At 39.8% G+C, this 22,678-nt stretch overlaps 1 protein-coding gene across 5 annotated transcripts; it reads left to right on the top strand.

Moving 5' to 3' along the window:
* The first annotated feature begins 267 nt into the window (after nucleotides 1-267).
* raf1a (Raf-1 proto-oncogene, serine/threonine kinase a) lies at nucleotides 268-22,462 on the top strand. Of its 5 annotated transcripts, none has more exons than XM_051879595.1 (18): nucleotides 268-499; nucleotides 4,648-4,845; nucleotides 5,221-5,333; nucleotides 7,328-7,430; nucleotides 7,515-7,672; nucleotides 8,055-8,147; nucleotides 9,802-9,919; nucleotides 10,180-10,233; nucleotides 12,626-12,650; nucleotides 12,756-12,865; nucleotides 14,902-15,019; nucleotides 15,117-15,201; nucleotides 15,795-15,971; nucleotides 16,080-16,126; nucleotides 17,960-18,078; nucleotides 18,182-18,313; nucleotides 19,034-19,168; nucleotides 21,710-22,462. In XM_051879595.1, the coding sequence occupies exons 2-18, from the start codon at nucleotides 4,672-4,674 to the stop codon at nucleotides 21,848-21,850; spliced, it is 1,902 nt and encodes a 633-aa protein (XP_051735555.1). In that variant the 5' UTR covers nucleotides 268-499; nucleotides 4,648-4,671; the 3' UTR covers nucleotides 21,851-22,462. The 5 variants fall into 5 exon arrangements, with proteins under 5 accessions (XP_051735555.1, XP_051735553.1, XP_051735557.1 ...); XM_051879593.1 differs by having other exon boundaries at nucleotides 9,766-9,919; XM_051879594.1 differs by lacking the exon at nucleotides 268-499 and adding an exon at nucleotides 1,159-1,178 and having other exon boundaries at nucleotides 9,766-9,919.
* The last annotated feature ends 216 nt before the right edge of the window (nucleotides 22,463-22,678 follow it).

Genomic DNA, 22,678 nt, shown 5'->3' with positions numbered 1-22,678 from the left:
CTTCCCACATTTTTCAAAATATCTTTCTTTGTGTTCAACAGTACAAAGAAATTTATACAGGTTTGGAACAACCTGAGGGTGAGGAAATGATAACAGAATTTTCATTTTTGGATGAACTATCCCTTTAAGCAACAATGCTAACTAATTTGTAAATTATATTCATAAAGTAATGAATGTAATATGACTGAACGTAAAGTAGTTTATATCAAAAATACAACCTCCCACTTGAATGGCTCACATAGGTGATGGTGTTATTTACAAAGGATTCATTTCAGAAGTAGGCCTATTTCACTCAGAGATTCAAACATCAGATATATTCTTTGTCTATCTTAGATTAATTATTAATATTTATATCATATCTTTATCTCTCTCTCTCTCTGTGTGTGTGTGTGTGTGTGTGTGAGTGAGGGAGGGAGGTTACTCATCTTGTGGCGGTGGGTGACGTCATTGTGTCGTTTCTTCAGGTTATGGCGGAGCTGAACTCTTCAAACTTTCTCTGGTGAGTGTTTATCGCTCCTGAAACGCATTATGAGTTTTGTAATGGTCGTGTCACATCTCATCTCAGCTTTTCGTCTAGTGATTATAAAAATATAACTGGCTTGCGAAATGTTTGAAGAGTTTGCTGGTTGATTTAACGTTAATAGGTTTATGTAGAAGAAATAGGGCCGCAGATGTAAAAAGAGCTGCTCGACAGTTCCTTCAACCCTTCATACCAGTGCAACCGATGCCTTTATACCTTTATAATAACATGTAATGATTGCCCTGTGAATAAAGATCATTATTTAAGTTTATTTTCAACGAAGTTTACACCCCTTCCGTACATCTTAACGACTGTGTACTTGTGTTTGTTATGAGTCTCTTCTGCACACAGTCGACACAAACACACATGCGTTTACACTGAACTGCGTTATTAAACATCAAGAGCTTACGTGAAAAACCTCGTTTGTTGGGGATCCATATCGTTTTTATGAAATGTACAAACTCTGATAAAAACAATAACACTTAATTTACTGCAGTAAACTTGTTTGGCTTAAACTTACATGATGGTTTTTGTTATTTTGACAGGTTTTTATGTTCACTTTGGGTTTTCCTGGAAAAGATTGAAAAGTTAGAGAATCAGGACTGCCTGTGTGTGTGTGCGTGCTTCATTATTATGACACATGATTTACACAATTCCAGTAAGTTTCTGTATTTGAGAAGAGTTGTCACGGCAGTTGTGTAAGTACAGTACAGTGTACAAATTTTATTGGTCTGTTCAGGCTACCACAAACTAACAAATAAATAAATAACATTGTTTTGACCCATGTAACCTTGTATTCTGATAAATAGTTTTGTCAAAACACCAAAATAAAATATCAGTGAAATTTCACAATTCTCAATTCCAATTTCGATACCACAGCAAAAACTACTAGCTTAATATAAACATTCAAACATTATTAAAGACAACTAAACAGTCAGTAAGAAAAAGAGAACAAGATACAAATAAATTAAACAGTGCTATAAGTTTTTCAGGTAGGTCTAACAGTAGTATTCAGATAAGAAATACTGCAAAATAGCACTGCATATTCTCCACGGTATAAATTAACACTGATTACACTGATTCTTATTAAATCTACAAAACAAGTGATTCAGTCAAGAGCAGTGAGTGATTTTCTCTTTGTCTTTTGTTGTTTGATTAACAGTATTTCACAGAAGTGAGTACTCCCCTCACATTTTTGTAAGTATTTTATTATATCTTTTCATGTGACAACACTGAAGAAATGACACTTTGCTACAATGTAAAGTAGTATAACAGTGTAAATTTGCTGTCCCTTCAAAATAACTCAACACATAGCTATTCATATCTAAACCGCTGGCCACAAAAGTGAGTACACCCCTTAGTGAAAATGTCCAAATTGGGCCCAATTAACCATTTTCTTTCCCCGGTGTCATGTGACTCTTTAGTGTTACAAGGTCTCAGGTGTGAATGAGGAGCAGGTGTGTTAAATTTGGTGTTATCGCTCTCACTCTCTCATACTGGTCACTGGAAGTTCAACATGGCACCTCATGGCAAAGAACTCTCTGAGGATCTGAACAAAAGAATTGTTGCTCTACATAAAGATGGTGTAGGCTATAATAAGATTGCCAAGACCCTGAGACTGAGCTGCAGCACGGTGGCCAAGACCATACAGCAGTTTAACAGGACAGGTTCCACTCAGAACAGGCCTCGCCATGGTCGACCTAAGAAGTTGAGTGCACGTGCTCAGCGTCATATCCAGAGGTTGTGTTTGGGAAATAGACATATGACTGCTGCCAGCATTGCTGCAGTGGTTGAAGGGGTGGTGGGGTCAGCCTGTCAGTGCTCAGACCATACTCCGCACACTGCATCAAATTGGTCTGCATGGCTGTCATCCCAGAAGGAAGCCTCTTCTAAAGATGATGCACATGAAAGCCCGCAAACAGTTTGCTCAAGACAAGCAGACTAAGGAACCATGTCCTGTGGTTTGATGAGACCAAGATAAACTTGTTTGGTTCAGATGGTGTCAAGCGTGTGTGGCGGCAACCAGGTGAGGAGTACAAAGACAAGTGTGTCTTGCCTACAGTCAAGCATGGTGCTGGTAGTGTCATGGTCTGGGGCTGCATGAGTGCTGCCGGCACTGGGGAGCTACAGTTCATTGAGGGAACCATGAATGCCAACAGAGCATGATCCCCTCTTTTCGGAGACTGGTCCGCAGGTTAGTATTCCAACATGATAACGACCCCAAAGACACCTCCAAGAAGACCACTGCCTTGCTAAAGAAGCTGAGGGTAAAGGTGATGGACTGGCCAAGCATGTCTCCAGACCTAAACCCTATTGAGCATCTGTGGGGCATCCTCAAACAGAAGGTGGAGGAGCGCAAGGTCTCTAACATCCACCAGCTCCGTGATGTCGTCATGGAGGAGTAGAAGAGGACTCCAGTGGCAACCTGTGAAGCTCTGGTGAACTCCATGTTCAAGAGGGTTAAGGCAGTGCTGGAAAATAATGGGGGCCACACAAAATATTGACACTTTGGGCCCAATTTGGAAATTTTCACTTAGAGGTGTACTCGCTTTTGTGGCCAGTGATTTAGACATTAATGGCTGTGTGTTGAGTTATTTTGAGGGGACAGCAAATTTACACTGTTATACAAGCTGTACACTCACTACTTTACATTGTAGCAAAGTGTCATTTCTTCAATGTTGTCACATGAAAAGATGTATAAAAGATGTATTGAAAGACTATTCCCTACATTACTCCACTAATATAGTTAACTTGAAGGAGCGAATGAAAAAGAGTGAGTGAATTCAGACACTGAGTGCGCCAGAAGGGCTGCCGCTTTTGCATAGTTCGTGCTTGATGTTTAATAATCATTTGAAACCGGCAGCTCCAGTAGAAATGAAAAGATTTATCTTGAAACTAGCATGTATAAACCTTAATTAAACAATTTAAAAATCAATTAAAAAGGAATTTATACCTGTATGATATTACGCTGTAACCACATTGGACCAGCGGTTTGGAAAATGGATGGATGGATGATTCAGCTGCGGGCGCCATCTTCTGGTCAGACGCGGGAATTCAGTCAACATGACCCTCACAGTGCATTATGGGTATTCTCTAGCTGTTGAGTGAACATCGGTTGTACAGTCGTTATTGCGTTGCATTATGGAATTGAATGAGTGCACTCAATAACGTATGGTTTCGGACACCACTACAAATGGCTGTCCCCTCAAATAGTGCCCTATTTAAGGGTGTAGGGGGCGATTTCAGACAAAGCCATAGTCTGTTATGTCTTAAGTGAACATAAACAGTTGAGAAAGAAAATGCATGTGTATGAGTAGATTGAATCCGTGCATTAGATTTAGCTCTTAAAGTGACAGCAGCCTAATAAACCTACTGCTGTCTTTGTCCTCAATATTAATCTAACAACAAAAGACAAAGAGAAAGTCACTCACTGCTCTTGACTGAATAACTTTTGTAACTTTGATAAGGATTAATTAATAAGGATGCTTAATTTATACAGTCAAGACTATGCAGTGCTATTTTACGTTTGATTATTCATTTTCTCTGCCTGAAGACTTACCTGAAAAACATGAAAAGCAGTGTTTATTTTATGTATGTTTGTTCTATTGTATTTGTGCTATTGCTTGTAATTTAATTATTTGTTCTTATTTTATTACTGACAGTTTACTTGTCTTTAACAATATTTGAAATTTATGCTAGTAGTTTTTGGTGTCACAACCTTATTTATTAAGGTTTTGGGTCAGAAACAATGAAGACAATAGTGTTGAGCCCTGAGGCGGCGATATGTGTTGTATCGGTGAGTATCATGATGTCATATTTCTTACTAGTGAACACGAGAAAGTGAAAAATGGCGGACAGAGAGACATCTACGGATGTACGACCTACACCATCATGTATAAGTGTATAATTCAACTTTTCTCCATTGTCTAGAGTTAAAAAAGCAAACAAAAATCGCAATACATAGCAATATCGAATCACAATGCTTAAAAACCACAATACATATCGTATCGGCACCCAAATCGTGATAATATCGAATCTGGAGATAGGTGTATCGTCCCAGTCCTACGATTTACTAATAATTTCCTTTAATTGATCACTTTTTTTGTTTTTGGCTGCTGTTTCTCCAGACGTGAGTGCTAGAGGGTATTGTAATGGAGCAGCTGCAAGGAGCGTGGAGGAGCGTCACCAACGGTCTAGGAGCGAAGGACTCTGTGTTTGAGAGCTCACGTACGTCTCCTGTGATCCAGTCTCAGCGCTGCTCCTCAGATGACTCCAAAACCAGCCGTACCATCAGAGTCTTCCTGCCCAACCAGCAGCGGACAGTGGTGAGACTTGTGTTCATGATAGAGCGTTATGGAGAGCATTTCAGTCATATTCCACAAATATTACAAAAACACTGAATTAAGTTAAGCTTCAGACAGTATTCTAAGCAATGAAGTTGCAAGACATTGAAACAGTTTCCTCAACGGTAATCTGCCTCAAAACTTAAATATTATTGTTGGCATGAATTTTGCTGACTATCAAATCCAGCGGCCAGTTCCTCCTTGGCAGAGCTCATTATAGCAGGCAGTTAAGTCTGCTTTACAAAAAATGCAAATATTATTGGTTAAAGGAATGTAAAGTGCAGTTAAATGCATATGGTCTTGTGGATGGTCTTGTGCGTTTCTGCTCTTTAACTGATGTCCACACTCCTCTTGAAGGTGAATGTGCGTCCAGGCGTGTCGCTCCACAGCTGCCTGATCAAAGCGCTGAAGGTTCGAGGGCTCCAGCCAGAGTGCTGCGCTGTCTTCAGTCTCCATCCCGGACAGAGAAGGTCAGTTTACACAATGGAAATGATGAAACCGGCCGTGCAATCAGAGCACCTCATGATTGCGCTCAGATCCAGGCTGTGTAATTGTTAGCGGTGTGAATCTTCGCTGGCTACACGATTCAATTAGATTACAGTTCAAAGAGTAACGATTACAAAGTGATTCACAATGCATGTTGTCCACCAATATTTTTTATGAGTACATTTTTTTTTTTCAATACTAAAAGTAATGTAAATATTTCATTTATTTATATGATGTAATTATGAAAAAGGACTTTTGTATCAATTGTGTCATCAAGTGATTTAGCTTTTAGAGGTGCATCGATAGCCACCAGTCTTTGACCAAAACATGCTGTGATCAGCGAACGGCCAATCTTTTTTAACTGCAATATGTGCAAAATGGACACTTGCTCAGCACTAAATACAAGTTACTTTCATTTTAGACAAAATATTGTTCGTTTTGCCAACAAAAACAAAGCCGGAGCAGAATGTTTCTTAGCAACACACAGTGGGGTTTTGTTTCTGAATGAATCTGCATTTTTGAACGAATCGTTTGAGAAAGTGATTCAATGACCCATTTATACAGACCGTCATTTGCTTTGTTCGTAAATGAATAAGTATTTTGAATGAATCGTTTGAAAGTGCCGTGCTTCACTGACAAGCTGTGCATGAGAAAAACCACGGCCTTTGCCAAATCACAATTTTGATTTAATTTCAGTTCCTTTTGATTAAACGTACAGCCCTATTCTCTCTCCTCCCCTGACATGAGTGAACATGCCCCCTACTGCTGATTGGCTCACTCTTTCTCCTCCCCCATCATAAATGGACATGCTGATCGAATCTCTTTCCTCCCCCATCATGAGTGGACTCACCCCCTACTGTTGATTGGCTCACTCTCTCCCCTCCCCCATCGTGAGTGGACACACCCCCTACTGCTGATTGGCTCACTCTCTCCTCCCCCATCATGAGTTGATACGCCCCCTACTGCTGATTGGCTCAGTCCTCCCCCATCATGAGTGGACACACCCCCTACTGCTGTTTGGCTCACTCTCCTCCCCCATCATGAGTGGACACACCCCCTACTGCTGATTGATTCACTCTCCTCCCCCATCATGAGTGGATACGCCCCCTACTGCTGTTTGGTTCACTCTCTCTCCTCCCCCATCATGAGTGGACACACCCCCTACAGCTGATTGATTCACTCTCTCTCCTCTCCCATCATAAGTGAACACGCCCCCTACTGCTCTTTGGCTTACTCTCCTCCCCCATCATGAGTGGACACGCCCCCTACTGCTGTTTGGTTCACTCTCTCTCCTCCCCCATCATGAGTGGACACACCCCCTACAGCTGATTGGCTCACTCTCTCTCCTCCCCCATAATGAGTGAACACACCCCCTACTGATAATTGACTCACTCACTCTCTCTGCTTGCTGATTGGCTACAAGTGTGTTGTGGTGATCGGTCTGATCCACTCTGTCTTAGTCCTGTTTACACAGCCAGCACTATGTACAAAGACAGTTTTTTTTTTCTCTGCACACACTCAGAACAGACATCTAGCAAATATTCACAAAATTGTTAGTTTGGGTATTGATTTCAATTTTCAACAGCGTTACTCAGAAATCGCTTAGGCCAATATCGCTTGGGCTAATATTGATCATATCAATTAATTTAGTGTTAAAATATTGGTGATTGGTGATCTGTCTCAAATTGTCTGATCAGTGCACCACTACTTCAGGTATTGTTCATTACCACGGCCACCACTTGTGTGTTTGTGTTTGAACGCACTTCTCATGTATGAAAAGTATGTGACACAAAATCACAGCACGTGTACCAGATATTATACATTATTTAAAGGTATTCTGTTCAGTAGGAGCTGTTGTGAGTTTCATTCATAATGCTTCCCCTTTACATTGGTATTGTCCCTCATAACCGGTAGTATGACAAGTCTATAATGTTAATGTATGTTTAGCAAGCAAGTTAATGTATATTTATGTTTGCAGCAAGAAGTCTCGTATGGACTGGAGCACAGACTCTACCTCTCTCATCGGGGAGGAACTTCTAGTGGAGGTTTTAGACCATGTTCCCTTAACCACACACAATTTTGTGAGTGCTACACAGGCTTTTTTGTGCACACTTGAACAATTCTATTCATAGTTCAACTAAAAAGATTATTTATTTTATTTTTAGGTTAGAAAAACATTTCTGAAATTGGCTTTCTGCGACATATGCCAGAAGTTCCTGTTAAATGGTTTCCGGTGCCAAACGTGTGGCTACAAGTTCCATGAGCACTGCAGCACAAAAGTGCCCACAATGTGTGTAGACTGGACTAACATCAGACAGCTTCTGTAAGTCTCTCTTTTATTCTTTAATGTCTCAACATTTGTTTTATCACTGTTTTGAAAAATATCCAACAACTTAAAATTAGGATTTACAATCAATTTAAAAAATATATATATCTAATTGTTTACATGATATGCTGATTTATTGATCAGATGAACTGTGACATAAAGTGCCGTTATTGTGTCTTATCATCGAAATGGAAGCCTGTCACTGGCCTACGGTCACATCAATCTGTTTTTAAATTAGATTTGTCAGTTTATCTGAAGTAGTCTTAAGGCTGATTTATACTTCTGCGTCGAGTGTACGCCGTGATTTTTCAGTTGTTTTCATTGTACATATGAGTCAAATTATTACAGAATGTATGATACTTTAATATACATCTGACAGATTGTTTCCAACTCCGGGTGAAAGTGGGACTCCGTCTCTACCTGCACCTACATCTCGGAGAATGAGGGAATCCCTGACAAGAATCCCCAACAGGTAACTCATCATTTCAGATTACCTGATGAAAAGCAGATTCAAAACCAACGAACCAACATGGTCAGATTGTGGACTGATATCATTCAGAATATTTCATCCAGTTCCTTCTGCTTAAAGAAAAGTGTATAAACATTACCCTTTCTAATCCTTCACATACTTCAATAAAATTTTGTGTTGAAAGGTATGCTATAACTTCCCTGGGCAATCAGATTTACATTTTTGCCTGATGGATAGTAAAATAAATTAGAATGTACATTTCCTGAAGAAAATGTGAGTGGTGCTTGCAGTGGCAAAACTCGGCACTGGGCAGATGCTACAGTGATGCATGCTTTTATTTTGTTTATCCTTTATTTATCCAGGAAGATCCCATTGAGATATCATAATCTCTTCTTCCAGGGAGACCTGGTCAAAACGGCAGCACACATAGTTCCATACAAATAACAAAAACAATCCAACAAATCATATAGGCCAAAGGTCAAGAGAAGCACTTACAAGACTCTATAAAAGCAGAATACAAAATACATTTAAAAGTACTCAAAGGAGGCAAAAACTCTAATTTCAGTACATTTTGTAAGTCGTTCCAAGCCCTAGGGGCATAAAAAGAAAAGGCATGCTTTCCAAATTCGGAGAATACCTTTGGGACTTCTAGTCGAAAATGCAGCTGCGATCTAGTACTATAACCATTATTATAAAAAGCTAAAGACTGCATGCTACAGACTGCATGTCTGCCCAAATCAAAAGAGCCAAACTCATGTGTCTCTATGATGTTCTGATTCATTTATATCCCTCTAATCTATTTTTCAATAGAAGTCTATGGGGTGGTTGCTAGGGTGCTGAAACTGGTTGCTAGGGTGTGGCTATGAAGATTTTGGGTCATTACTTATTTCCTGCTTGATAAGATAACACCGTGTCTACACCGGACGCGAGCGGAGCAACACGAACCCATTATAATCAGTGATATTTTCTACACTGTGTGTGTGTGTGTATGTGAGAAAATGGCAGTTGGGATTCAAAATCATGAACATTCTGTCAATGTTAAGTCTATGGGATTTTTTGCCCGCTTTTTTGTCCGCTGTGCTAACATCGTAGGTCCAATTGCTTAGAAAAGTCATAGCACACCTCTCCTCAATGAGCTGGTCGATTTGAAGCCTCATTCACGGGTCTATGACAAACGCTGCGGGAAGCACCACTAAAAATAAAAAAGTACAACAGACTTGCATTAAAAAAGAAACCCAAGCAATATATGGTGGTCTCTTTTGACTTGGCTCATTAAGCAAACACTCAAAACATGTGGACTGGTGAGTTTGTCTTTGGTAAACGCCACTCACGTTTTCCTCAGGAAGATCTAGAAATCTAGTTTTGGTCTTATGCGAGCTCTTTACATAACATTTGTGGATTATTGGAGCTATGACATATGTTGTTGGTAAGGCCATCTAGTGGGATTTTTGAAATTTGAAATGAAGTAATGAATTGAAATTCTTTTTTTAATACATTTTTCCCCCACCCACTTCCTAGTTTCTGTGATATTCTTGTTTCTAGATACTGCAAGGGTCGTTTTTAGCATAACACTGTCCGTCCATACGCAGTAGTCTGAGATGTGTATTCATATTTCCATTAGCTCGGTGCACAGACATTCAAACCCTCATGTCTTCAGTTACACCAGCTCTTACCCCCCGTCCGGAGCGGCTCTGACACAGAGACTGCGCTCCACCTCCACACCCAACGTCAACATGCTCAGCACCACCCTGCCTGTCGACAGCAGCCAGATTGAGGTAATGACAAACCTGAGAATCAGCCACATGGGAAGTCCCACTCCTTCTCGGTCTCAATTATCTCAGTGATGCAGATTATTTGTTCTTGACATTTCTTCATCTCTACTTCCCTCTTTTTGTGATCACCACTTATGGGTGTCAGTTGTCAAGCTCTCAAGCTTCTAAAAATATTAACTAGATTTGCTGTTCTCCTCTCTCTTTCATTCCATCATTTCCCTTTTCTCTTCACTGTCATGTTGTTGCACCATGCTGGGGAGTAGCTAGGCACGTCTCCAAGCTCCTGGTGCCATCAGCAGTTTTGTCTGAAGAGAAGAGTAGGTATTGTTCTTCTCCTCAGTACGGCTGTGTTTAAAACAGAATGCAGCTGCTCTGCTGCCTTGCTGCCCAGGCGTAAGGTAGTGGCTTAACAGATAGATGCTTTCTTACACTGCCTGAGATTCAGGGCGTTTTCACACCTGGCTTGTTTGGAGCATTTGTTTCGGAACCTGGCAAGTGCTGTCATAATTCATAATGGGAAATGTGTTATATAAAAAGCAGCAGTGTCTGATTCTGTGAATGAGCACATTAGGTATCACAGTTGAAAACCAAAGAGTGCCTCTTCATCTTAAAATGTTGTGTAATTGCTCTTCTACAGGGCTTGACATTAACTTTTTTGCTTACCAGTCACTGTGTCTAGTGGTTTTCCAAAGTTACTAGCCACTCAGCATTTTCACTGGCTACAATTTTGACATCGATACCATGGGGAAAAACTGCCATATAAATATTTTTAATATTATGTTATTATAATGTGGCAGCAGGTATATTAGGCTGCTGTCACTTTAAGACCTGACGCATGGATCCATTATACTGTTACGCATGCGTTTTCTTTCTCAACTGTTTACATTCACTTAAAACATAACTGACTGTTTACACTAAAACACGGCAAGACCGGCATTTTGACATTATTTTGTGTATTTGACTGTTTAAGCACAATAAGCAGCGAAAAAGAACTCAATTTAGTACTGAAAGGTGGCTTTATGTGCACGTGAGCACAAAATCTATGGGAATGAGTAAAATTATGTGTAATACACGCAATCCCATGCTGAAATTCAAGCCCTGTAACACCAACAATATTCATCCGGAGCAAATGAAACAAGGCGGGTTTGTGTGTCGACTCACTGTCGGAGAGATGAGAGAGAGAGAAAGAGCAGATGGTATTGTGAATCTATTCTGCAGAAAATGAGTATTTGAAGCGTTTCAGATATTTCATTATCGATATGTATACAGAAATCTATATTTTTGACAACACTATATTGTACTTAGTTTATTATTTCAGATGACTACAATTGAAAAATCTATATATTATATATGAAATTCAATCCGCCAAAGTGGCTAGAAGGAGTGACTGCATTACACCCCACTGCTGAAATACACCTGCATTTGGCAGGTTAATGTCAAGCCCTGAGTGAGTGTATATGTAGTCCCTGTTTCAGAACAAAGCAAATGATCTACAGGTGTGAAAATGCCCTCAGACAGCAGTTTGCACTTTGTATGCAGCCTGTGTTTGCTGTGAGTGAGCTGGGTCAAGTCCATGAGCTGCTGTGCTTAAAAATTCACTCTACCTGTTTTCTGTCATGCTGCAATAAAACCTCGCTACAAAAGCTTGTTACTCTTTCGTATTTGAAAGGGTTGGTTCACCCAAACATTATTTACTCAACCTTGGGCATATAGTATTTTGAGTGGGTTTGATCTATCCCTTAAAGTCTGCAACTATGCTCGCTATGGAGACTAGGATTGTTGTGACATTTTTTGGTTTAACATCTGTAAAGTACAAAGAGTGCATTTATTTCTAAAGCAGCAAACAGGTTTAAATATTAAAAATATTAAACCGTATTGCTTTGGAACTATTTTGTGCGGCCTTTGTGGGTCCAGTAGACATAAATGTGTAAAGTAGTGTTACACATTCATACACATAAAGTAGTGTTACAATTGTCCACTCAATTTTTTAACATTTATGTGAAAGTCGAGTCGGTTTTGTACAGTTTACCTACTTAAACAGTTTACCTACTTAAACATATCAAATATTAACCCAGAAGGGAGATGTTTATTTTTCTACATAGAAAATATTTTTTGTGTTTGTAAGTGGTTAAACACTCACTCAGTGTTACAACCATCTCCAGTCTCCCCTATAGACTATACAAAAGCTCCAGATCCAAGTCATCGCTTCATGTGCCCCTCAAAACACTCAGATAAATTTACATTACTACAAAGTTTAAACTTATTTGAAATCTAGCTGACCCATTTTCAAGTGTGCACACTCTCCTGGTTAGCAGCTATGAGCAACAGCCAGTGATATTGAGCTGAGAGAGCATGAGACCGTGGTAAGTGGGATCTAAAAAGAAACTGATCAAACATGATTTCTGTCTTAGCAAGCTCTTAAACATTCTTCTCTTGCTTCTGTTCTGTGCATGTAAATATGACCTTTCCTCATATTGTTTGTTGTCAAAAATGAACTCTAAACATTAATAATGGAATTATAGGATCGTAAGTGAGCGAATTATCTATTCTAGTTGTATGCGGTGCACATCGTAACATAGGCAACACAACAGAATGATGTAAACTGTGCAAGCAACAAGCTTCTGCCCTAGGGTTTTAAGGAGTTGAAAGATTGTGTTATTTCTTGATTTTTTTTATTTTTTTTTTTCTGTTTGCTTGCTTTTCATCTAGGATGCCATACGTGTTCACAGCTCAGGTAAGAATGAAACATCAAGACAGATTTATGAAAAATGTTTTTGCTGTAGTTTAATTATGGCATGAATAGGGATCATGTAATTTTTGTTTAACCATGTCTCTGCAGCGGGCAGTTCTCCGAATCAGAGCCCTACAGGCTGGAGTCAGCCCAATGTACCCACCCCAGCCCAGAGAGAGCGGGCACCATCCCTTAACCCACAGGAGAAGGTCACAATCGTAAGCTCTGTGAAGTCTTCTTTCTGTTTGCTCATTAGTCAAGTAATGTTGTAGGAAACTCAGAAATGAAGACTAGGAGAATCGTGCTGCACGAATTCTGTCATGCAGCAGTCATCAAGGCAGAGAAACATTGTAGTGTTATATATACGTTTCAGTGGACAGTCCTTAGAAGTGGAGACAAAGCACTCAGGTTATGACCTAAACCATGGTATGCAGAGGATGTAAGCAGTTATAGGATCCTGGTCAGACTCTGCAGTTCAGATACTTCATTATCATAGTGATAAACGCCCTGCTATTATACCTGGTATTAAGATGTGTTTTCAGTGATCCGATTACAAGTGCTCAGCATTCCCGCTTACACCTGCTCTTAACATTATTTTAAATGCATCTCCTGTGAAGTCATTACACTGCTTACGAGCGAGTGGAAATGGAAGTGAATGGAAAGAGATCATTATCTGTGTGTTTTAGCACAATATAGAGAAGTGCAACAAAACAATCAAACTTTCTCAAAACACGTCCCATAACCCTCAAGTTAGGTTAGTGGATGGAGAGCAGACAGTCTTTAGTGGCTGTTTGAACACATTTGACCTCATGAGCATCTACACTACAAAACCAATCTGGCCATAAGCATCTTCGACAACCTCTGAAAGTGGTTGAAAGTGGACAAGATCAAAACATTTTAGACCCCCTTCTCACCCCTTCCAAGGAAAAACGCATCTTAATACCAGGTGTAAACAGGGCCAAAGAGAAGTCCACACCTGGTCCACACCACCCACAGTTTCCAACCTACTAGAACATGATGGCATCATCTTCATCTAAAACGCCAATTACAGTGCACATCACTTTAGTCTTTCATGTGGTGAAGGAGAATTATATAAATACTAAGGCTGCCCCCAACTAAAGATTTTAGTAGTCGTTCGTTTAAGCCATTAGTCGACTAATGGCACGTTCATTAATTTATTTACTTAAAGATTTACAGAGGAGAATACTAAACCATAATGAGCCTTTCATAGGCGTAATATATAGCCTAAGCTTTATTACACATAAAGCTTGCCGCAAAGCACTGGCAAAAGTAATGGTTATGAATGTGTCAGAAAAAATAGCAAGGGGACATTTTAATTAGTTATTAATAAACAAGTGTTTTCTTAGTCAGTGTCGGCTGCACGCCTATAGAGAGAAATGCACCTTTCATACGGATTACATAAGCAGAAAGTATTTCTTTTAAATGTAGACATTTCAAGATAATACAAATAAAAATAAAACCTTTACAGTTTCGAATGATGTATTATTGTTATCTATAACCAAAAATGACAGAATATTTTAAGTTGTTTCCGCTGTTGTCAGGTAAAAATGTCAGTGATCGCGCTGGCGTCTTCATGTCGTGCAGTAAGCGCTATACTTCAGCTTCCACACTCCGCACAAACGCTTGAATATTTGCCTAATAATAACGCACATTTATCTAGGTTAACGTTAAAGTGAGCAGCTATGTAAAGTTACTACTACTTACTATTTTTACTATGTTTTAAATGATAGGCCATATTTGAGGTTGATGGATGATAAACGAACGTTTGGATTTCCTGCCCAACATACTGTAATTACCCCAAGGAACTACTGATAACGGTCCAAGATGCTTTTTTTTTCTGCGACTAACCAAATAACATTGTAGTTGACTAAGTCTCTTCTAACGTTTAGTCGAATATTAGGGGGCGGCCCTACCAAATACTGTGCTCTGAGTACAACATTCATTCAGTGTCACATTATGTAGTGTAAGTACCATGATATTACCATCTGCTACTGTCACTGAACTGTCACATTTTGTATTGCATTTTCACTATTAAGGACATTTTATTACATTTAATGTACTACAATGATGTATACTTTACAATTGTACTTTATGATTTTAAGTATTTATTACTGTAATGATAATTTAGTTGGAAAATGTATTTAATTGTTGTTAAAGGAATAGGTTTCTTGGGGTCAAATATGATTGTTTTAGCACACTTTCTTAAATGCTTACATTAGTTATTGTTTCTTAGCGGCCAAGGGATAAAAGAGACTCAAGCTATTACTGGGAGATTGAAGCTAATGAGGTCATGCTGCTGAGCAGGATTGGGTCGGGCTCCTTCGGAACCGTACACAAAGGGAAATGGCATGGTAAGCATCGGTTTAACCCTGCCAGCTTCGGTAAAATCTAGCTGTCACTTAGATGACAAGTTGTGACCTGGTTAACTTGCGCTGTAACCTGCTGTAGGTGATGTGGCTGTGAAGATATTAAAAGTCACCAACCCAACACCGGAGCAGTTTCAAGCCTTCCGCAATGAGGTGGCAGTTCTGAGGTGAGATGTTGATGTTGATTGTTCACTGCTATGATGATGTTTTAGAGCAGTGTGTCGACGGCTTTGTTGATTGGCAGCTATTTTGATCCATCTAGTTCAGGCAAAATATAACCAAAGCTTGTTTACATTTTCCAGGCAACATTGCATTCTGCTATATTACAGTAATTGTTGACCCAGAAATCAAAGGGTTAGTTCACCCAAAAAATTAAATTTCTGTCATTTATTACTCACCCTCATGTCAAATCCGTAAGACCTTCATTCATCTTCGGAAGACAAATTAAGATATTTTTGATGAAATCCGAGAGGTTCTGCTCCTCCATTGACTGCCTACGCAATTCAATCTTTGATGTTTCAAAATCTTCACTAATCCATATGATTTGAGTGGTTTAGTCCAAATTTTCTGAAGTTTTTAAATTGCGTAGGTAGTCAGTGTTCACACATGACGAAACCACATTGGGATAAAGTGCACAGGCCATATACATAATTTAAGATTTTGATCACACCCCTCACACTTATTGCAATGCATAAGTATAGCATGTTTGTGTTTGAAGCATCTGAATTTTTGTTTTCTGTTGTATGTTTGCTGCCAACAGAAAAACCAGACATGTCAACATCCTGTTGTTCATGGGCTACATGACAAAAGACAATCTTGCAATTGTAACGCAGTGGTGTGAAGGCAGCAGTCTCTATAAACACCTCCATGTGCAAGAGACCAACTTCCAGATGTTCCAGCTGATAGATATCGCCAGACAGACGGCTCAGGGCATGGAGTGAGTTTCACATCCTGTGAATTAATGGATTTGTCTCTGTGGAATGTGTATAACTTCATTGTGAATGCCTCAACAATAATTTATCATGGTTTTTTTTTCCCCTCACAGCTATCTACACGCAAAAAACATCATCCACCGTGACATGAAATCAAACAGTATCCTTTTATGAGACATATAATTTCATTCTGTTCTTTTGAGGTCTAAAGGCAGATGTGATAGTTTTAGCTATTTAGCTACATTTACACTCTAAAAAATGCTGGGTTAAAAACAACCTAAGTTGGGTTGAAAATGGACAAACCCAGCGATTGGGGTGTTTTAACCTAGTGGTTGGGTTAAATGTTTGCCCAACATGCTGGGTAGTAACTCAACTATTGTTAAAAAATTACTATATTGCTTGCTTAAAATGAAGATGATATGATATTTTTGTTTTGTTTTTGCGCCCAAAAAGTATTCTTGTCGCTTCATAACATTAAGGTTAAACCACTGTAATTACATGGACTATTTAAAAATGTCTTTAGTACCTTTCTGAACCTCAAAAGGTGCAATGATGTTGCTGCCTATGTGTAGTTCAGAAACCCTCGGATTTCATCAAAAATATCTTAATTTGTGTTCCAAAGACAAACGAAGGTCTTACAGGTTTGGGACGACATGAGGGTGAGTAATTAATGACAGAAATTTCATTCTTGGGTGAACTAACCCTTTAAACTCCAGCACAGCTACAACAACTATAATGAAATGACCCTTCACAATAGATCACGCTTTACAGTGAACTCTGTTAGAGAGCTACATATGGCAATTTATCTGTTCAATAAAACACCTTACTCACCTGCTGAGTAATAAAAACTCCATCATCTCTGCATCACTTTTACAACATTTCAAATCCCTCAGTTCTTGCCAATGTTGATTCTTGTTTTATTACAAGCTCTGTCGCATTCTCTTTTTGCCAGCAGACTCTTCTCTGTTTGGCATTTGTTTAAAACAGGTGATTACCTGGAGATTTAACTGCTCCATGTCAACCTTTCTTGCTCATTGTGACAACTAACATCTGCCACTCTCACACCAGACACGTGTCAAAGCAGCCAAGGAAACTTTTTTTGTTTACAAATATGACGAGACACGCACAGGCGAGTGACGTATGGAGTTTCCAATGAAAACTATCCCACTAAGTCTAAAATATGATGTATTTACTCATTATTTAAATTTTGTTCATTTTGAACAAAAAAAGTTATATTGTATACCTTTAAAGTAAATAACAAATGTTAAATTTGGAGGCAAATAATATTCAAGTAATAATGATTATATTATACACATTAGGCAAATTAATAAATGTGAAAGTGTTTTTTGATGCAACTTGCTTACTTACAAATAAACTTTAGCCATGCATTTCTAATAGTTTGATTTTTTTTTTTTCAAAGAGTATGCACAGTTTTTCTAAGTGTGGTTTATCTACATCCAGAGACCACTTTACTTGACATCTTACCCTCACAGCAGTATCACTGATGGACAGACATGCATTCTTAAGAGCACATCTCCTTGATTGATGTTATACGGATGATAAAGGGCGTGTAGAGGAAATCGTGACATTATCCAGTTATTCCAGTGAGCATAAATCTTAATGTATGTAATGGAGTTCTAAAGAATTCTGTGCAACAAAGTCTGTTCCAAAATGACAAAGCAAGGTCCACATATACAAGAATTACTCGGATGAACATTACTGTCCTCCAGAAAGGCCTGACCTGAACCCATAGTTTTCTTTAGCTTTATATATCTAAAATGACTCTAATAGCATATAGGGAAAAAAGATATGCTGTAAACTTAACTTAATCCTTCCTTTGTAATATGGTTGCATAAATGGGTCTTCATGCATGAAGATACATAGCTGCTTTTACCTTCCTGTCGAAGTGAGCTGTTCTTGGTTAAAAGGAGGTGGACAAGCCTTTATGCAGATTGCCAAAAGATGCTCGATTTTGACTTTAACTCAAGCACAGACATCTTCTTACATGAAGGCCTGACAGTGAAGATTGGAGATTTTGGCCTGGCCACTGTGAAGGCCAGGTGGAGTGGTTCTCAACAGGTGGAGCAGCCTTCGGGATCTATTTTATGGATGGTCAGTGCGGTGCTCAGCATCTCAGATTCTGCCTGCTTCATTCCATTTTGAACAAGTATCTGTCATTAACCCTTTACCCACATTTATGCTGTTCCCCCGTCAGGCACCCGAGGTGATCCGAATGCAGGACAACAACCCTTACAGTTTCCAATCAGATGTGTATTCTTATGGCATTGTGCTGTTTGAATTAATGACTGGGGAGCTGCCCTACTCACAGATAGCCAACCGAGATCAGGTAACGCATACAGGCCTGAAGAGCTGCTTGGTCTTGGTCAAGGCACATGGTTTGCCAATGTTATTAATGTTGCATTGATTTTAAATAGTTCATTTGAAAGGGCAGTCATGAAAGAACTTGAAATATATTACATTTATATGCAAGTATAGTGGACAACACTCCAGCAAATGCCTCACAAACCTTTCAGTAAGCAAGAAGCTAATGGTTTATCCAGCATGACTGTGCATGTGCTTGTGAACATGGATCAGGATCTCTCTCAGTCTGACCCCAGCCATGTTCTGCAGAGCCTCTGGACTAAATTTAGACGTGTAAACTAATCAGGACCCCAGAGACTGTAGAGCACGCATTGGGCTTACTCCCTAACCCCTATCCTCTGTGTGTGTGTGTGTGTGTGTGTGTGTGTGTGTGTGTGTGTGTCTCTGTGTGAAATCATGTCTTATCTTTATGCAAAATCATATCAATTTATTATTATCATTATTTTATTTTTTTATTTGTCAAAATGTGACCTGGACATGTTTTTGACTTTTTTTTTTAGATTTATTAGTATCATGTTAAGATATGAGAAAGATCCGTCTATGACAGACAAATAACTATTATTCCTACTATAAATGGCTGCGCCGTGCAATACTGTGCTGTTATGATTTTAGAACTAAATTGTTGAATGCATATATTTATAGTGGTTTCCTGTGCTTCAAGTTCTATATTTTCCGTTTTATTCAGATCATTTTCATGGTTGGTCGGGGATATCTGTCTCCAGACCTCAGTAAGCTCTATAAGAGATGTCCTAAAGCCATGAAGAGACTGGTGGCTGACTGCATCAAGAAGTCCAAGGACGAGAGGCCTCTTTTTCCCCAGGTATGTTTGCTTTCCTTTAACAGATTATGTAACTAAACATACATGACACTAAATCAGTGACATTATAGAGTTGCTGCTTGTTTTCCAGCATGCTTGGCATATATAAAAATGACCAAGATGAGTAAATTTTTTTTAAAGGGCACCTAGTATGCCCCTTTTCACAAGATGTAATATAAGTCTCTGGTGTCCCCATAATGTGTCTGAAGTTTCAGCTCAAAATACCCCACAGATCATTTATTATAGCTTGTCAAATTTGCCCCTATTTGGGTGTGAGCAAAAACACGCCGTTTTTGTGTCCCTTTAAATGCAAATGAGCTGCTGCTCCCGGCCGCTTTCCAGAAGAGGGTGGTGCTTTAACAGCTAAACCAAGCCCCCCTACAGGATTCAGTCATGAGTCTCCAGTCTTCCCTCGGGCAAGAAAAGCTGTTTTGAACAGCGTGGACCTGCAAGCAAAGCTAAAGGACCCATCTATTATGGTCTTCAAGACAGCTCTCCAGAAGATTTCCCATCTTTGGTCTTCATGGCTAGAATCAGTCCCTGTGAGAGAAACTCACCAGTCGGTTCCATTGAGAGACCGTCCTCAGTCAGTTCCAGTGAGTCCTCTTCCCCTGTCTGTTTCAGTGAGTAATGTTCTTAAACCCATTCCAGTGTGTGAAATCGCCGATTCAGTTCCAGTGTGTGAATGGCCGCTCATTGCCGCCATTCCAGAGTCTCGTTCCGTTATGGCCGCCATTCCAGAGTCTCATCCCGTCATGGCCGCCATTCCAGAGTCTAGTTCCATCATGGCCGCCGTGCCTGAGCCCTCAGCCAAGATGGCCGCTTGAAACTCCAGTCCACGTCCAGAGTCCAGAGAGTGAAATCCACGAATCCACCCAAGAGAGTGAAATCCCCGAATCCGCTCCAGAGAGTGACTGACCAGAGTCCAGTGAAGGCTCCAGCCCCTGACCAGAGTCATATGCCCACTCTCGTCCCTGAGCTCAGCCCAGTGCCTGCTCTCACCACGAGCTTACCCATGAGCCCACTCCAGTCCTGGAGTTGTGTCAGGTGATAGGGACGCCCACCCTCCCACCCTGGATGGAGTTTATATTTTGCGCGAGGTCACGCTTTCCGGGAGGGGGAAGTAATGTCACAGTCACCAGCTCAGTCACCCTCAGCACTATACTTCCCATCATCCTTTCTGACTTACACCTGTTCTCACTCCCCAATCATCTGCACCTGCAAGCCATTACCCTCATCAGCACTCACTATATCTGCAGCCACTTTCCTCACCTCAGTGTCTGGTCTTAACGTTGTTACTAACCATACAACTTACCTTGCACCCGTTGAGATTCCTGTCCGTCTACATCCTTCATCTTCTTCATCCTTCATGGTCCTTCGTCTTCTCTCCAGATCTCCCACTTATCATCAGCCTTCATGATCCCATCACCTGCAAAGACACAGAGATAGCTACCTTCTAGCTAAGTGTGCTATACCAGCCATTGATATTGAACTCTCACCTGTTTATCCTGCTTGCTCTCTGCCACCTGCAAATAAACTATCAAGTTACTTGAGTTACCTATGTTATCTCCTTCTGTAACGCTGACATGAAGAAGACAAGAAAAACTTTATGCGTGTGCTCTCTTGACCTTGATGTTTGCTTGATTTATCACTTGCATTTTTCTCACTTGCATTTTTCTTTTGCACTGGTTTGCTAAGCTGAAGACGATTCAATGGAACTGATGCTCTGTGCCGCTTTATTAAGGCACTGCGCCAACCGTTATTCACGCACTTGAACGGCGTTGTGGCAGCTGTTTTTTTTTTTTTTCTGCTCCCCCCTGGGGGGCGCGCCCCACACTTTGAGAACCACTGGTTTGAATAGACATTATGCTTCTGATAATAATAACAGTTTTTGTAATCTTCATTTTACATCAAATTACTCAAGGGTTACACATGATGAACTCTTCCTGGCCTTATAACTATACCTTTTGTATGAGTTCGAGCAAAAGTAGCCAGCTTTATACAAATACATGATGATGTAGCTACTTGACAGAAATAATTGCATGGCTACAAACAAGGTGTTTAACTCTTTCCCTGCCATTGACAGAACTTTCCATCTTTCCGTGTTTTCACTATTATATGGTAGGGGGCGCTATTACGCATCTTCTGGAAGAGTACTGAATCTCCTGATCAAAACACAGGCTCGCTCTCTCTTTCTCACTCCTTTACTTAAATTCATTCAAATTAATGTAATCTTACTGCACTACTTTCTTTCTCTTTAGAATTCTAGATCTAAGGGCCCTTAGATAAAGATAAACTATTGTCTGTCTGTACAAATTTTAATCCACAGTTTTAAAACACGCAGTTTCACATTGGGTGGTTCTTTACCTCCACGTCCAAAATGCTTTAATGCATACCTAGCCTAGTTTTATCCCTTACTTACTTATTTTAAATACCTTATTCTGGTTGGTAACTGAAAAATGTAGATAAACAGTTTTCCTGAGAGCTGTGGCAGATGCAGTAAATAACACACACTTGATTGCTTTCTCTCATCTGTGTCCACAGATTTTGTCCTCTATTGAGCTGCTGCAGCACTCGCTGCCCAAAATCAACCGCAGCGCCTCTGAACCCTCGCTGCACAGAGCGTCCCAGAGTGAAGACATCACCTCCTGCACACTCACCTCCATGAAGCTGCCTGTCTTCTAAAGCCCTATACTGTTGCTTTGTGCTGCTGCAGTGCCATTTATAGAGTTTGTGACTGATAAATCGACGGCTGAAACTGTGCAAGGGAACTCTTGAGTTTTCAGATTGAGAGCTCCAGTCATCCTGTAGCTCAGAGGTCTTCAACCCACCATCTTGTGGAGTTTATTTCCACCCTGCTTCAGCTCAGCTGCCTGTGTGATCCTGCAGAGCTTGATTAGCTGCTTCTCATGTTCAATGAGGGTTGGAGCTGAACTCTGCAGGACAGCGGCTTATTTAAGACCTCTGCTGCAGCTGATGATGAGCTCAGAAATGAAGGCTGGAACAGATGCAGGGACGTCGACAACATGATTAGAAGTAAACAAGCCCTCGTTTTTATGTGTCTGAAAAGATGTTTTCCTCAATGCTCAAAGAGCGATGATGTTTATATATCATATACACAAAAAGAGCTTCATAATTTAGTCAGTATTGAGTTGCCATTGAGTGGTGTTCAAGATGCGACGTAGTCTTACACAATTTGAGATCAGTTTTGTGATGTCAAGTATTTTGAAGGTGTTCTTGATGTGTATAGAGTACATACTGTTAATCAATTATTTTAATAAAATTAAGTTAAATACCCTTTTCTATCATTGTATGTATTATTATGCTGGGTTAATGCTTTTTTTTTAACCATTACAGGCTTTATAAAATAATGCTCATTGATTAATATAGCCTTTGCAGAATTTGTAACAGTTGTTGTTTTTTTTTAGCTGGTTTGAAGAAGCACAACAGATAACTAAATATATTCCACAATACAAAATAATGACTCTAATTGCACAGATTATCTTGTTCAGA

The sequence above is a fragment of the Ctenopharyngodon idella genome, chromosome 22 (assembly GCF_019924925.1).
Source record: "Ctenopharyngodon idella isolate HZGC_01 chromosome 22, HZGC01, whole genome shotgun sequence".
Classification (NCBI taxonomy): Eukaryota; Metazoa; Chordata; class Actinopteri; order Cypriniformes; family Xenocyprididae; genus Ctenopharyngodon; species Ctenopharyngodon idella.
The sequence above is the reverse complement of the archived record's forward strand: the minus strand, read 5'-3'. Positions and strand labels throughout refer to the sequence as shown.